Genomic DNA, 16534 nt, shown 5'->3' with positions numbered 1-16534 from the left:
ATCCTTCTATCATCCGTCTAGAAATATATTGAATTTGTAGAAGATTTATTAGGTTTCTTGCAGTGTTATTGTAGCCGTGTTTGTCCTAGCATGGTAGAGGGAAGAAGTGGATGAGGTAATACCTTTCATTGAGCCAACTTCTGCTGGTAAATTTGTCTCGCTCACACTAGCTCCTGATCAGGTTTCTGTCATTCGGACTTGATCCATAGAGTTCTTTAGCGGGGGTGGGGGGAGCTGCTAAAACTGTAAACAATTGCATAGTAATGCTTCCATGCCAGATGCCAGCCTTTGCTTGCTGTTGAGGGGTATTACACAGTGCACCGTGTTTCTTGTAGGAGAGCTCCAAGCTTCTGGTTCCCAATGGTTAATGTTGTCTGTTGGTGTCAGGTGGGTTATTTTTTCAAATCTAATAATCTCATTTTCTTTTCTTTTGTTCCTTCTTCCTATCCAGGCCCTTAAACTGACATGAGACCTAAAGAGAGAACCTTTTGCCAAATCTGCTGTCAGCAAGTGGACAGTGATACCGTTTACAGCTTATGATCTTTGTGAACCCTGCATTATTTTCCTAATGAAGCAGAGACTGTTAATGGGCCCCTTACCCAAGCGAAGAGCCTCCTTTTTTTTGGAATTGAACTCACTCTAAAGTATGCAAAATCTTCCTTTTATGGGATGGTCAAACACCTACTGAGGAGACAATGTCCAGCACCATCCTGTTGAGAACACACTGTGTAGCCTTCACTATAGTTATTTGTCAATCAGTATGTGGTGTTTCAATATATTAATGGTTTATGGGATATTTTAAGTTCACTTCTATTTTGGTGGGACGGGGGGTGTTCCCCATCTGTCCCCTGTAACTTTCAGTTTGTTTTTTTTAAGATGTTTTAACCATTTTCTCTTTCTCTCCTGGTGCATCTGTATGAACAATGAAAGACTATACTAATTACCATTACCCAACATAGCTTCAGACATCAGCACTACCTGAGTATGTAGCGTTCGTTACAAGAAGCAACTGACAGAAGTCCAGAGAGAGGTGGTTTGCGGGTTTTGTTTGTTTTTTTTATTTTTTTTCCAAACCTTTTCTTAAGTTTAATGGTACATGCCCTGTTTTTCATAAACATCAAACTGAAGTTGACTATAATACAAGAGAAACTAGCAAGTTGTGTCCAGTGCTGGTAAGGACTGAGTTAGAGTGCCATTTCATAGTGTTGACTAATTCAGGACCTGCTTTGATTTGCTCAGTCTCACCTATCATGTTATATTAGCAGAGACACCCTTAATGGTTGTGGCGAATAGCGTTAGTCTGCCTCCACAGTCTGGAAACTGGTTGATCTTAAAACGAGTAATAAGACGAGCTGTCCACCCGTTGCCAAACAAGTTGAATGTAACCACTTGTAAGGATATGGGTTAAAAAGGAAATGGAAGTAAAATATGTGACGTTGCAGAAAAAATAACATACCAGTACATGCATCAACAGTGATTTACAGTAGAGTCATCAGAGGTTCAAATGAGGATCGCTGCAAGGCAAGATATTACATCAGTGATTTTTTTCTTACATACATATCCTTGGTTATATTTTCCTTCTCCCTATGCGTAATCCAATCTGAAAGAAGAAACTGTAGAGTGAAAGGCAAGAAAGTAATACTATACAAACAGCTTTTCATAGAAGCTTAGGTTGTAATGAGATAAATGACACTGAAAGACAAGGCAGTTTTATATGTTTTGCTTATATGGGTTTCTTTTGTAAAAATGAATAACAATGAATGAATAATGAATACAAGGTATGGTGCTGCTGTATAGATCTTCTCTATAATCTGGAAAGCTTGATTACTTTTTATTTCTATTTTGTGGGTGGGTGGGCGATAAAAAAGGAGGAGGAAACACCAATGGTACATAAGAACGTGGTATGAAGAAGCTCTGAATAGGACAGTGTATACATACTTCTCCAAAGTGATATACGAAGACTTTTTTTCTTTGCATAAAAGCATTATGCATATAAATATATAAATATATTTTATTATGTACAGAAAAGGATCATTATGCATGGATGTTAGGAAAACAAACTAGCATTTTAACCCAAAGGTTCAGTGCATGAGTTCCCACTTGACAAACGTACCATGCAATGTGGAGTGACTCCCTTTCGCCACCACCACACATGAACGCGCACACACACACACACGCGCGCGCGGATTTGTGGGCCCCATTTTGTTCCTTACTTTCCAGTTCCCTGAAGTTATATTGGTGAAATAACAGCTCCTCGTGTGACGGAAGTTTTGTTTGGTATTGTAACCTCCTCATGCTTGTGCTGTTCTATTTTATAGATGAACCTGTTGATTTCATCCTGCCCTTTACTGAATATGTAAACTCTGTGCAGTTGTGGTTATAGTAGACCTGTAGCATATCAAGCAGCTGAGAGTTTATCATTTTCATTAAATGAAACAATTTTTTTTTAAATTAAGGTGGTCTATTTGTCAATGGCAGGGACTAGTTTATTGTATTTTCTTTATCAGAATTAGTGATGCACATTCTTGGTCTCCCCATGTGAGGTGATATTTCAGGAAGCTAGCTACCCAGTACGACAATGGTTTACAGCAGTCATCTGTTCTAGGGGTCGGCTCACTTACAGGAGTCCACATGCAGCCACCTTCTACCAAAGTTAGCAAAGAGCTTTATGGCAAACCTTCACTGTATTTGGCTTGTATAACAGTACCTGTCAGGTTTTTGGTACATCATTAAATGTGAATTAAACTGAGGGTGTTTTTCTTTCTTTGTCTTCTGTGGTATTGTGCTTGTTGATTGACACTTTTTAATCTTCAGGTCTTACTCCTGGACTAATAGGAGGGCCGTGCACAAGTATTCTGGTACAAACTGGGTTTTGCGTTTATTTCTGGTGTGACATTTTATTGCACTATCTATTGTCTGCCTGAGGACATACATTGTTGCACTGTGCAGAGCAAGCAGCAGATTCTCCCTTTCACAAGGCCTAGTTTCTGGTGGATTACAAATGCGAGGGTAGGACAGAATTATATTATACAGCTACCTACCATCTATATTTACTGACTACACCTATTTTAATTTCATTTTTTGGAGAAATACTGGACCGACCCGGCTGCTGGTACAACTTCAGTGGCTCAATGCCAGCAGAAAATTTGGTCCACTTTTTAGAGTAGGATAACAAAAAGTACTGAGAGATTCTGCTCTCAGTCACAATAATGTAAATCTGGATGAACGGATGCAATGAGTTACCCCAGATTTACAGCACTGTCTCTCCCTGATGCATAACCCAACCACTTGGGCTCTGCCCTAGGGATCTTCTTTGGAGCAGAAACAAGGAATCTTCTTCTCCAGGCCATTCCACGGCTGGTTCTCCAGCATAAGGGCAGGAATAGCTTTAGCACAGGGAAAGGTCATCTGATCCATGTAGAAGCAGATCCACCAACCCTGCCTTATCCCCAAATTTCTTCTGTACAGCAAATACTGGAGGTGAGCTCCACACCGTCAGATATTCAACTCCTGCAGCTCTGACATTGCAGGCAGAGTCAGTTGTACTCATTGTGGAGGACAGGTTTATGCCAGTGACCAGAATTTGCCCCATCGCTCAAAGTTACACATAGTGAGATACACCCAATGCTTCAGTCTGTGTGGATGAAAGCTCCCATTAAATGGGCTGGTCTGTATAAGGATTGCAAGATCAAGTCATTAGTGTCCTTTGTTAACATCAAGCAAAGTTCTGTTTTGACATTATGACAATGATGACAAAGATGAGCAATTTTATTTTTTCCTGGTATGGAACTGATATGCCTAAGGAAAGGGAAAAACTGTTTGTTTGCATGTACTTACTGGCCCAGACATTGTTAATGCAGCACGACTCCCAGAAAATCCATGGAGTTACTCCAGATTTACAAAATATGGTCCCCTTTTTTTAGAAAATGAAGAAACACCAGTTGGTTCAGAGACATCCAAACAATGGCAGAAAAGTTACAAACAAATCAGAATGAAAGCACATGTAAATAAAGGGCCTAATCTTACTCCCACTGAAATCAGTGACAAAACTCTCCTTGGCTTCTGCAGTGCAGGTTTGGGTCCCTAGAGTTGGAGAAAAAAACCTGCACTAACCAGAAAGGGATAAACTAGAAAAACTTACATGACTTTTCTATTGCTAAATTTGGTAGCCAACATTTTCACACTTACGTATCCAAATTTAAGCACCGAAGCCTGGAATTGTCAAGGGGTGTAAGGGAATTAGATACTCTGCTTTCATTGCCTTTCAGTGGGAATAGGGTGCCTCATTCATTTAGACCCTTCAGAAAATTCCAGAACTAAATGCATATTTAGGCACATAAAAAGTACTCCAATTTTCAGGTGTGTTGCACTGTCGCATCTCTTAGAAGATGCTGTATCAGTCTTGAGAACTGAGCACCTTTGAAAATCTGTTGGCTTATTTAGGTGCCAAAATATGGATTCAGGAATATTTTTGAGCATTAAAATCTCTCCTCCCCCAAAAATACACACCTGACAGATAGTCTCAGAACACATGAACAGGTTATTGTTTAAACTTTGTGTTTGAGAAAAAAAATCTCAAAAAAGGTAAGGCTTATGCAGTTTAGACGACAGCATGTTTCTGCCTTTATTTAATTTCTTTTGTGAACTATCTTCACATATGAATAGCTGGTTAATAGGCCACTACCTAACTCAAAAAATATTTGTACTACTGCTTTACAAAGCTAAATGTTAGGGCATATATTACTCTAAAACCATGTCATTGCTTGGCAATCAGTCTCCTATAATTGTTTTAATACATAACGTACACTGGAAATGCCAACACATGTGCCGGAGGACCAGATGCATTTAGTTAATAGAGAAGAAACGATTGTATGTTTTGGCTTCCCATGTTCAACTTTTTTTTTTAAAAAAGTTGCATGATTGGAAAATAACATGTATACAGTATCTGTAAGATTGTTTTATCTGTTTTTATTTCACCATGTCAAGCCATATAAATTGGAAAAAAATATTATATCCACAGCCTTTATGCATGGCTGTCTTTACATACAGAAGAACTGAATAGTGTATACTTTTAATTTGGGCTTTCTTGCACTTTTGATGTTGCATTCTTACAGAGGATTTTTTAAACTAGGTGCTGTCCTGGATGAATATGCTACCTTACTACACAAAGATTGGAAAGAAGTTTGATTTTAAAATATTCCCCTTTCCAAATGAAGTAGTGATGCAGTGCTTACTCCACTTGGTGTTACTAGATGTTGCCTTGTGTATTCCATTTTAAATTGTAATCTAGTTTGTAAAAGAGATGGTGCCGCATGTAAATAAAGCATAATGGATCTCTATATTGAATGTGCTGCTTTATTTTTGTCATTTTATTTTATTACATTGCATACATGTAAAATAAGAAATCTGGAGGGAAAATAAATTCTAAATGTATCTAAATACACTGGGTTTTTGTTTAATGTACTTGGGTAGAGCTGATTCAAAGCCCAGTAAAGTCAATGAGAATGCTTATCTCCATAGGCTTCAGTGGCTGGGGTTTAGCTGCATTTTTGGTGGGAATGAATTCCCGATTTCAGGGATTGGTACTGAGAATGCCCTGCCCTACTCTCCTTAATGTTTCACCCTTGAGCCATATAATTTCTTCAGTATGAGCTTGGTCCAATACCCACTGGCTGTGGCACACTTGGCCAAAACTTTGAAATGGCCATGCAAATGGCCATTTAGAAGATTACTAATGAGGCACTGAACTGAATATTCAGTGCCTCATTAGCATTAGGATGCTTCTGGCCATGGCACTTCAAAAGCACTGCTTTCGAACTCACTCAGCGCGGCTACATGAGAGTCCTTTTCGAAAGGACCCCACACATTTCGGAATCCCCTTGTTCTTCCCAGCAGAGAGGGATAAGGGGATTTCAAAATGTGTGAGGTTGTTTAGAAGAGGACCTCCATGTAGCCATGCCAAGCCGTGCACGTTGCACCAAGGCCAGAAGTGTCCTAATGCTAATGAGGCGCTGAATATTCAATTCAGCGCCTCATTAGTAATCTTCAGAATGGCCATTTGCATGACCATTTCAAAGTTTTGGCCAAGTGTGCCACAGCCAGTGGGTATTGGACCAAGCTCATACTGAAGAAATTATATGGCTCAAGGGTGAAACATTAAGGAGAGTAGGGCAGGGTATTCTCAGTACCAATCCCTGAAATCAGGAATTCATTCCCACCAAAAATGCAGCTAAACCCCAACTGAGGCACATTTATTAAGTCCCTTATTCCAGTTTATCCACTAACTTCAGGATTTGGGGTCCCGGGATTCTAATACATATGAAACTGAATCCTGACTTCTGCATCAGAAAGCAGGGTAGGAATATTGTGCAGAGTTTAGGGAGAAATGGCATCAAAGCTCTTCTTTGGCCACTATTACAATCCTGAGGCTGCAGATCGTGCTGCTCATATGCACTGTCTCTCCCTCTCCAAGCCCCAGCGTCAGGTGAATTAGCTAAACAACAAATCCAGTGGTTTGAACATTGGCCTTGTAAACCCAGGGTTGTGAGCTCAGTCCTCGAGGGAGCCATTTAGGGGTCTGGGGCAAATAGATAAATTAAAAAAATTGTCTGGGATGGTGCTTGGTCCTGCTGGGAGGACAGGGAACTGGACTCAATGACCTTTTGAGGTCCCTTCCAGCTCTATGAGATATGTATGGATATCTCTGACCCTATCTCCTCTCCTTCCTGGTACAGCCTGCTTCCATTCTCCCTCTGGTTGCCTTCCAGAAACCAATAAACCTCCCTTGACTTCTGCAGAACAAAATTCCATTAGTTCCACGGTCCCATGAGCCCCCTGTAGTCAGGGAGGAAAGCTTGACAAACACTACATGGTAAGAAATACCAGGTGAGAATATTGGCAATAGAGATCTTTTTAGGCGTGATCTGAACTCAAGAGCACCCAATCTGAGCCTGATCTTCCCCCTCCCCCACTACTAGTGCCGGTACTTTCTGGTACTGAGTACCAGCACCTCAGGAGCCCCCGCCATGGGATTGTCTGGGGAGGGTCCATGGTGAGCCACGCTGAATACCGACTCCTCTTTTATCTTTAAAAAAAAAAAAAAAAGGCACTGTCCACAACCCAAAGCAATGCAGTCCCTCCTGCCTGTGGAGTTGGTGCACCACAAAGTGCATGCCCTGTTCCTGCAAGCCACCACCTACTGCTGTGCTGTGTGCCTGTTGTAGAATGAGAGACACTGTGACTCCATCATACCATCCCTATGGGCAGGAGATGGAATGCTGACCCAATCCCAAGAGGGCCCACTTGTTTTATGTTCACCCTTGACACTTGTCAGCCCCTGTTAGATTTGGGTCCAGTTTCAGGGCTCTAATTCAGGGATTCCCAACCTTTGGGTCACGACCCAAACATGGGTCGCCATTAGATTTTCCAAGGGTCACTGTCTGGGCAGCTCCAAGCTACATGTGGCTCTTTAAGGAGCCATTTGTAGCTCCCGCCACTGCCATCACTCACACCTCCAGCTCCCAGTCCCTGCCCTGCTGCTCTGAAATGGAATTTAATTTAAATGAGTTAACAGCCAGCAGGAGAGATCTGGCCATTAAAGCAATTAAATTGAGTTCCATTTCAGTGAGGCTGGGGAGGGGGAATTGGTGCATGCTGCAGGTGGGGGGAATTGGTGGGGGGAACAGTGTGGAGGAGGTGATGGCCCAGCAAAGGAGCTGCAAGGGGCAGCAGCAGCACTTGTGAGGTGAGGGGGCATTTTGGGGTTGCCAGGGATTTATGCCTTGGGGCGGGGGGAGGGGACGAATCAAGATGTATAAAAATTTTCCCAAGGGAGAACCTCCCCCATCTCGCTTTTGGATTGCTTTGGGTCACAAAGTCTGACTGAATTGTCAAAATGAGTCACCATCTTGAAAAGGTTGGGAACCGCTGGTCTAATTAGATGAGTATTCACAAAATAAGTGGCAGAGTTGTGGAAGTTCTCAGGGTATGTGCAGCCCAGTGTGAAGACACTAACTGCTGATAAAGTCACAGGATCATAGAAATGTAGGGCTGAAAGGGACCATAAAAAGTCTTTAAATCCACCCCCTGCTCTGAAACAGGCCAAATAAACTGTGACCATCCCTGTCAGGTGTTCATCCAACCTATTCTTAAAAACTGCCACTGATGGGGATTTCACAGCCTTCCTGGCAACCTATTCCACTGCTCAGTTATCCTTATCGCTAGAAAGTCTATCTAACCTAAATCCCCCTTCAGGCAGATTGAGCCCATTACTTCTTGTCCTATCTCCACTGGCCATTGAGAACAATTGAACACTGTTCTCTTGATAACAGTACTTAACATATGTGAAGACTGTTATCAGGTCCACCCCATCCCTTCAAGTCTTCTTTTCTCAGGACTAACCCTGCACTTTTTTTAACCTTCCTTATAGGTCACGCTGCCACTTTTTGTAGCTATTTTGGAGCATAAACTTTTGTGGGCAAAGACCCACTTCATCAGATGCATGAGTGTGGGGGCCGTTCAGAGGAGGATTTAAAGAGGGGGGGTTCAGTGAAGGGGAGGGCCAGAGCTGTCAAGATCTATTCAGTCAGGGTGGAAATAGCCCATTATCAGTAGTATACATCAAGAGAGGAGAAAACAAATCAGATCAGTCGGGAGGACCTCACTGCCAACTCTGCTCACATATCTACACCAGCGATATCATCACAGGACCTAACATCAACCATACCATCAGGGGCTCCTTTATCAGCACATCTACTAATATAATATATGCCATCATGTGCCAGCAGTGCTCCACTGCAATTTACATTGGCCAAACTGAACAGTCTCTACATAAAAGAATAAATGGACATAAATCAGACATCAGGAACAGTAACATACAAAAAACTTGTAGAACACTTCAACCTCCCTGGACGCTCAGTAACAGATTTAAAAGTAGCAGTCCTACAACAAAAAAATGTCAAAAATGAAAAAGAGAGTGAAACCTCTGAGCTGCAATTCATTTGCAAATTTGGCTCTATCAACCAAGGATTGAACAGAGACTGGGAGTGGTTGGCCCCTTACAAAAGCAGTTTCTCTGCTCTTGATGTTCACACCTCCACATTACAATCTGACAATGGGCCACATCCCCCCCCCCCCCCCCCGACTGATCCACATTACAATCTGAAATTGGGCCACATCCCCCACTGAATGATCTGACTTTTCTCCTCTCTTGATGTATACAGCTGATAATGGGCCATTTCCACCCTGACGGAATAGACCTTTTCAGCTTTGGCCCTCCCCTCCACTGAGAGCCTCCTCTTCAAATCCTTCTCTGTATCTGCCCTCCACTCATGCATCTGATGAAGTGGGTCTTTGCCCACAAAAGCTTATGCTCCAAAATATGGTAGTCTATAAGGTGCTGCAGGATTTCTTGCTGTTTTTGAAGATACAGACTAACACGGCTACCTCTCTGATACTTGTCACTTTTTGTAGGAGTCCCTTTTGATTTTTAGAACATTAAAGAGCTCCTGATAGGATGGATAGTAAGCAACAAATGGCTATCTTTTTCCTTTGCCTGGGATAATTTGCCACTGTACCTTTAATATATTGTCTCTTTATGAACTGCCAGCACTCCTGAACTCCTTCATCCCTCAGGGGTTGGCATGCCGTGATCAATCTTCCAGGGATCAATGCTGCCATGCGTGTGAAGACATGGCAAAATTGATCTCTCTAGGCTCGGCCGTTGACCCTGGTACTCCAGGCTGACGCGGAGAGTAAGGGATGTCAACCTGAGCCCAAAGAGGTCTGAACTACACTAGGGAAGACAGTTGATCCTGATGAGTTGATTCTACCTATGCAAATGGAATGGCTAGAATTGTGTATCTGGGATTGACTTTGATCCCTAGTGTAGACCAGGCCCCAGGTTCTGTTCCCGTGGGACTTTACTTACTAAATGTGCTCATATCTGCTTTTTAAACCTGCCCCAGCCCACTTTCATGCTGCGTCAAAAGGCGATTAAAAGTCGGTGTATGGATGTTGGCTGCCTGCTGGGAGGGCATTCAGTGGTGCTCAAAGGCCAGAGCCAAGTCCCTGCCAGAGAGGCAACAGGCACTGGAAGAACAGTCATTTGACTGCTGCTCCGACCTCTCTGTGTACCAGCTGTTTCACAGCTGTTTGCTGTTGTGCTCTCAACACACTGCCTTCCAGGTGCTGACGGCCTGTGGGTAGCAGCTGGAGGAAAAGCGATTCTCTTTCACACAGTGATTCTTCCCTGAAGCTCTGGTTGGAGGGGTGGGCCCACCATGGCTAAGAACTGTGAGGCCATGTCACAATGGGATGGGGAGGACTCAGGCTGGCTGCGGGGGTCAGGCCCCTCTGCACTCAGCATGGTGATGGGTGTTGCAGGAAGTGGAGCCAAGCAGCAGCCTGCTCCGCTCCACTGCCCATCTCCCAGCTGGGTCTCTCTGCTACCGTGTGGTGGGGGAAAGCAGCGCACCCCTGTCCCAGCCTGCTTTGCTCTCCCAACCAACACAGGGCTTGGGGAAGCAGGCTGGGGCCTGGGTGTGCCTCCTCCTGCTGCTGGGGTGGAGCGGAGCAACTGGGCTGGGAAGTGGTGGGGCAGAGCAAGTGGCTGCATTATGCCGCTTCCCTTGGCTCCTGATGCTGGGGTTGGGTCTCATGCCCTGATACCGCCCCACACCAGGCCCCCCAGAAATCCCTTGGACTTTGGGAAGGGGAGCAATGGGGACAGAGCAGGGGCAGGAAGAGGCAGAATAGGGGCAGGATCTGAGGTAGGGAGTGCTCCAGCCCCACAAACACCTAGGGTGCATCTACACTTGCATTCCTCTTTCAAAAGAGGTATGCAAAAGAGGTAGATCAAAAATGCAAATGGGGTGTAAATTTGCATATTTAACACCTCGTTTACATATTCCAATTTCGAAAGAAGCCCTTTTGTACTTAGAATATGCAAACGAGGTGTTGGATATGCAAATGTATACCTCATTTGCATTTTCAGTCTACCTCATTTGCATGCCTCTTTCGAAAGAGGAATGCAAGTGTAGACGCACGCCTAGGGATGTCCCCGCCAGAGGTCTTGTGCTCTGGTGTACTTTGGTCCTTGTTGTTTTTGGCTTATGGCACAGAGTAATCTAGTCTCCTGTGGGCTGCAATATTTTGGTTTCTTTTCACTTTCTAGGTTAGCATGCATGTGTTGGTGGTCTTGGTGACCTATGCTATCCAGACATACAGACTTAGGGTTCTCTTCTGTCCTTAAACTCCATGACACAATTTTAGTTTACAGAGAAAGCAGGAGAAGATTTTGCTTTGGAAAATGGCTTCCTGCAATGGGGCTGAATATGCTAGGAGATTGCTGACATCATTTGTTTACCATGCCCGCAGTGTCTGCTGAGCTTTACATGAGTAAATAAAAAGAGCTTATCCAAGCCCCAAATTGCTTACAGCTGCCATTCGGGCAAGACACAATGAGTGTGAGACCAAACACTCTGACGAGGAGGAAGGGATGCTCAAGAGTGAAATCATGTGGTCACTTAGGGTGTATCTATACAACAGCCTTAGTCCAAAATAAGCTATTCTGGAAGAGCCATTCTGGAAGAGCTTATTTCGAAATAACACTGCTACACACAAAAATGCATTTAGCTATTTTGAAATACAGCATCTACACACATCCTATTTCAAAACAGAGCCATTGGACACACTGTGGTTTATTTTGAGATAGTTGCTATTCCCTGTCTTAACAGCACCTATTTCGAAATGAGTGCATTCCTCATGAAATGAGGTTTATGAATTGAGGCTGCTTCTACACTCGCTCCCTCCCATTGGAGGGGGCAAGGTAATGAGGCACTTCGAAGCACACCAATGAGCCACTAATGTGCATATTCAGCACCTCAGTAGCATAATGGCAGCCACATGCATTTCAAAGTGCAGACTTCAAATTGTAGATTGACAGTGTAGATGGGAGCAGCTTTGAAATAAGCAGCTCACTTCGACATTCCCTTACTCCCACAGAACTAGGTCAGAGTAAGGGAATGTTGAAGTGGGGCGCTTACTTTGAAGCTGTCCCCATCTCCAGTGTCAATCTGCAATTTGACATCTGCACTTCGAAATTCACGTGGCTGCTACTATGCCAATGAGGTGCTGAATATGCATATTAGCACCTCATTAGCATGCTTCAAATTGCCTCATTACCATGCCACCTCTGATGGGAGGGGGCAAGTGTAGAAGCAGCCTTAGAAATAAGACAGCCACTATTTTGACTTTATTTCGAAATAGCAGTTGCATTGTGTAGACACTACGTTAGTTATTTCAAAATAACATTTGTATTTTCAAAATAACTTTGCTGTGTAGACCTACCCTTAGGTTTTTTTTCTGTGTATCTGAGAGCTCCCCCTTGCACACTCCAGCCATGCTGGGGAACAGCCTATTGAGCAGGTTCAGCAGCAGTGTTAGCTGGGCATGTACTTGTCTGGTTTCTTATCTGTCAAACAAGAACAAAAGCAGAGCCTGGCTCTAGAATGTAGGCTGCATGACACTCGGAGAAGCACCATGCAGCTGTCCAGTCACAGGGCCACACCAGTGCCACCAGAGCACAAAGAAATAAGTTGTTTCAGGTATGGGGAAAGGAAGAGAGGCTGAGCGCTGCAAACAAACTATAGTGCCAGTCAGAGGGGAGCAGCCAGCTGAGCCTGGACATCAACAGCCAGACACGTAACATCTGTGGAAGGGGGAGAGAACAGGAGGAGGGTGCCTCAGTGAGCTCCATTCTGAATGTGTTGTCTGTTAGAGCCCTGAGGTGACGATGGAGGAAGGGAGTAGGTTTGGTCTTTGCAGGTTTAGTGTTGCTGCCAAGCCAGACAGGTCTGTATAAAAATTCTTTAAGGGAGGTGTGCAGGATGTACCAACCCCCCCAGTGGCAGGGAGAGGGGGACAAGCTCATTGGGTGGAAAGTGCCATGTGACCAAGGCTCTGCTCTGCATGCTCCAGCTGCAGTCCCAGTATAAAAGCCAGAGGAGCCTGACACTTGGAGCTGGCCGTCAGGGGCGAAGGAGCTCCTGCCCTGGCTCAGGAGCTGCTACCTGCAGATCCGCTGCCAGAGCCTAAGCAGCATGCAACGTAACTGGGCAGGGGTAGGAAGCAGCCTGGGTGGGGAGCAAGAAGGCAGCCTGGTGAGCTTGGCTGGTTTCAGAGGGATTCTCTGCTGAGCTGGTGGTTGGGGGCTGGGCTTGCCCACCCCCAACAGGGCCCTGGGCTGGGGAATGGTGTAGATGGTAGGCCTGAGTTCTGCGCCAGGGTATGGAAATTCTAGGAATGGTCACAAAATTGGACTGGAGGGAGGGTGTCAGGATTCCAGCGGTTGGGGTGGGCACTGGGGTAGGGCCAGCGATTAGGAGCTGAGGGTGCAGGAGCGGGGTGTGGCCTGCAGCAGTAGGTTAAAATGCAGTGGGCATGAGGGCTCTAGCTGGGGGTGTGGGCTCTGAGGTAGATCAATGGAGGAAGGATTTGGGGTGCAGGAAGGGGCTCTGGGCTGGGAGCAAGGAGTTCAGAGGAGAGGAGGAAGCTCTGGACTGAGGCAGGGGGTTGTAGTGTATGAGGGCTGTGACTAGTGGCTGTGGCTTCTCAGGTGGGGCTGGGATGAAGTGTTAGGGGTTTAGAAGGGAGCTCAAAGCTGGGGCAGGGGTTTGGGGACGTGGCGGATCAGGGCTGCAGGCTGTGGGCTGCACTTACCTCTTCAAGCAGCTCCCAGGAGCGGCAGTGCACCCCCACATCACCTTGACTCCTGTATGGAGGGCAGCCAGGCAGTTCTGTGCACTCCACCATCTGCAGGCACCACCCCCGCAGCTTCCATTGGCTGCACTTCCCAGCCAATGGGAGCCGCGGTGGCAGTGCTTGAGATGGAGGCAGCTCTTGGAGACCTCTGGCTGCCCCTGCTCCTGGAGGTGGAGGAGAGACATGCTACTGTTTCCAGGAGCTGCATAGCGCGATGGCATGTGTAGAATAGGCTAAGCCCCAGACCCTGCTTTCCTGACTCATGCATCTGACGAAGCGGCTCTTTGCCCATGAAAGCTGATGCTCCAAAATATCTGTTAGTCTATAAGGAGCCACAGGACTCCTTGATGTTTTTGAAGATAACAGACTAACACAGCTACCTCTCTGATGCTTTCCAATGGGAGCTCAAGGACCGAATTGAAATGGCTGATGAACCAGATGTAGCCTGTGGGCCATAGTTTGCCCACCCACCTTAGTGTGTTGCAAATTTAGCAGCTGCTGGCCTGCAAGCTGCACTCAGTTCAAAGTGTGTGTGTGTGTGTGTGTGTGTGTGTGTGTGTAGATTTGAGAATGACAAGTGCCAGTTAAATTAGTTAACTAAAGCAGAGTAGGTTTTTGCTGTTAAATAACCTAAAATTAGATTAGCTTTGCTCCTGTGGCAAAAGCACAATTTCATTTGATTTCCAGGAAGGCGGTGGCCTCTCTCCAGTACTTTGTTACTGTGGCAAATGTAAGCTGCTCCTGCCAGGATGAGACAGGTTTATTTGCAAATCAGTCTTTGTCTCACATACTTGCTATTTTAAGTACATTTGTATGAGAACTCTATGTTCATGGACTTGCCTATTGAATAGTAACAGAGAGGGAGCCGTGCTAGTCTATACACTATCAAAACAAAAAGCAGTCAAGTAGCACTTTAAAGACTAGCAAAATAATTTATTAGGTGAGCTTTTGTGGGACAGACCCACTTCTTCAGACCATAGCCAGACCAGACCAGACTCAATATTTAAGGCACAGAAAACCAAAAACAGTAATCAAGGAGGACAAATCAGAGAAAAAAGATCAAGATCAAATCTCTGATTTGCTCACCTTGATCTTTCTTCCCTGATTTGTCCTCCTTGCTTACTGTTTTTGGTTCTCTGTGCCTTAAATATTGAGTCTGTTCTGGTCTGGCTATGATCTGAAGAAGTGGGTCTGTCCCACGAAAGCTCACCTAATAAATTATTTTGCTAGTCTTTAAAGTGCTACTTGACTGCTTTTTGTTTTGATAGACTTGCCTAGTGTAACACTGTATTTGAAAAATGTCTGAAACACTCAAAATCACCGTGTTAAGGTTTGTGGTAAGAAAACTTTCAGCCCTGGCGTAGGCAGGCAGAAAGCATGTGCCGCAGAAGACTATTAGGAATACAAGAAACATAGACCCAAAAAAAGTTAGCCACATTCATGGAAAGTGATTTATCCATTAGTTTTTGTATAAGTTTTCAAAAACATAAGCTTTCCAGAAAAGGGAGCCCTTGTTGACTTTTAGGGCTGAATCCCTGCACGCACATGAAAACAGAAAATGTCATATTGTCCACTGGGCGTTCCTATTACTTCTGCTGTGGAAATTCCAACAGGGTAAGATCCCAAACTTTTGCTAGCCTAATTAATATAGCAGCCATGTTAGCTAAGCAGAACTTCAGTTTTAGAGACTTCTGAATTCTGCACAAAACATAGCCTGAATCTTGATCCGCACTTGTACGAACACCCACAAGGTGAAAACTGACCGGAGGCTCTTTCAAAGACTAAGGAAGTGTCTCAGACATGAGTGCCATAAGCTAGGTCTATTACTGTGCTTCCTGGTGGATTCACTAGTAGGTCTGGAGCTGAGCAAATTAGCATACATCAGAGCTATGCAGAATGGGAAACCTTGTCCTCTCTTTGCTATCGTAGCAGACTCCCTTTGGGAGATGAGGGGCTCAGGCTAGATGGGCTCCATCCGAACAGCTTGGCTTGAATTTAGCTGGGGCAGCAGTGAGTACAGGCTGCTCAGCTGCTGTACATGCTACATTAAACAAGATCTTCCTCAGTGTGTTGTGCATTGCATCAACCACGACCTTGAGCTCTCTGCACTCAAATAAGAGGTTTACGTATTTTCACATTTGAGTTTATTGTGAAAATAGTTTCAAACTTTACACAGCTGCATAAGACAATAATCATTGCAAATTCTTGTTGAAACCTATGAAGCACATGGGGACAGGAATGCCCAGTGGGGGAGGCAACAGGGGCAGTTTGGCCCACTACACCTTTTTGGCCAACAGCTAAGCCACCGCTGGAGTCTGCATACACTGCAGGTGCAGTCTCCAAACCTCTCTCACCGACCCTGCCTCCCCTCCCCCGGAACACTTTGGAAGGGTGAGCAGCTTCAGATTTTACTCCAGGACTTTGGTTTCAGGCAGCTCACGGTCAGGGCAGCAGTTTTGGAACTATTCACAACGTACGTTGAGTTGCTAGTAAGGCGAGACCCCCTGAAGAGAATGATCCATAATTACCACTTGGACCTCTTGCATTTGAAATAAGGCAGAAAGAGTCAGGACATTCTTAAAGGCATTGGGCTCATCACCAAGGCCAGCCAATGGGGTGGGGTGGGGAAGGGCAAAGTGGGCAGTTTCCCCTGGGCGCAGTGTTTCAAAGGGACCCAGCGTTCCAGCCACCACTGCTGCTGCTGTGGCAGTGGCTGAAGTGCTGGACCTCTTTGAACTGCCCTGGTAGCGCTGCTCTGCCACTCTGCACCTCC

General features: G+C 45.0%; 1 protein-coding gene across 3 annotated transcripts in view; it reads left to right on the top strand.

Moving 5' to 3' along the window:
* The window catches only part of FOXO3 (forkhead box O3), a 203888-nt gene that overhangs the window by 148232 nt on the left and 39122 nt on the right, over positions 1-16534 (top strand). For 2 of the 3 annotated variants that reach the window (XM_074990779.1, XM_074990774.1), the window contains one exon: positions 452-5339. The exons of the other annotated variant lie outside the window; for it this stretch is intronic. In XM_074990779.1, coding sequence (XP_074846880.1) covers positions 452-469 — 18 coding nt within the window. In that variant the 3' untranslated portion in view covers positions 470-5339. Of the gene's footprint in view, positions 1-451; positions 5340-16534 lie in introns of those variants that run through there. 3 annotated transcript variants of the gene reach the window in all.

The sequence above is a fragment of the Carettochelys insculpta genome, chromosome 3, assembly GCF_033958435.1.
Source record: "Carettochelys insculpta isolate YL-2023 chromosome 3, ASM3395843v1, whole genome shotgun sequence".
NCBI lineage: Eukaryota > Metazoa > Chordata > Testudines > Carettochelyidae > Carettochelys > Carettochelys insculpta.
The sequence above is the reverse complement of the archived record's forward strand: the minus strand, read 5'-3'. Positions and strand labels throughout refer to the sequence as shown.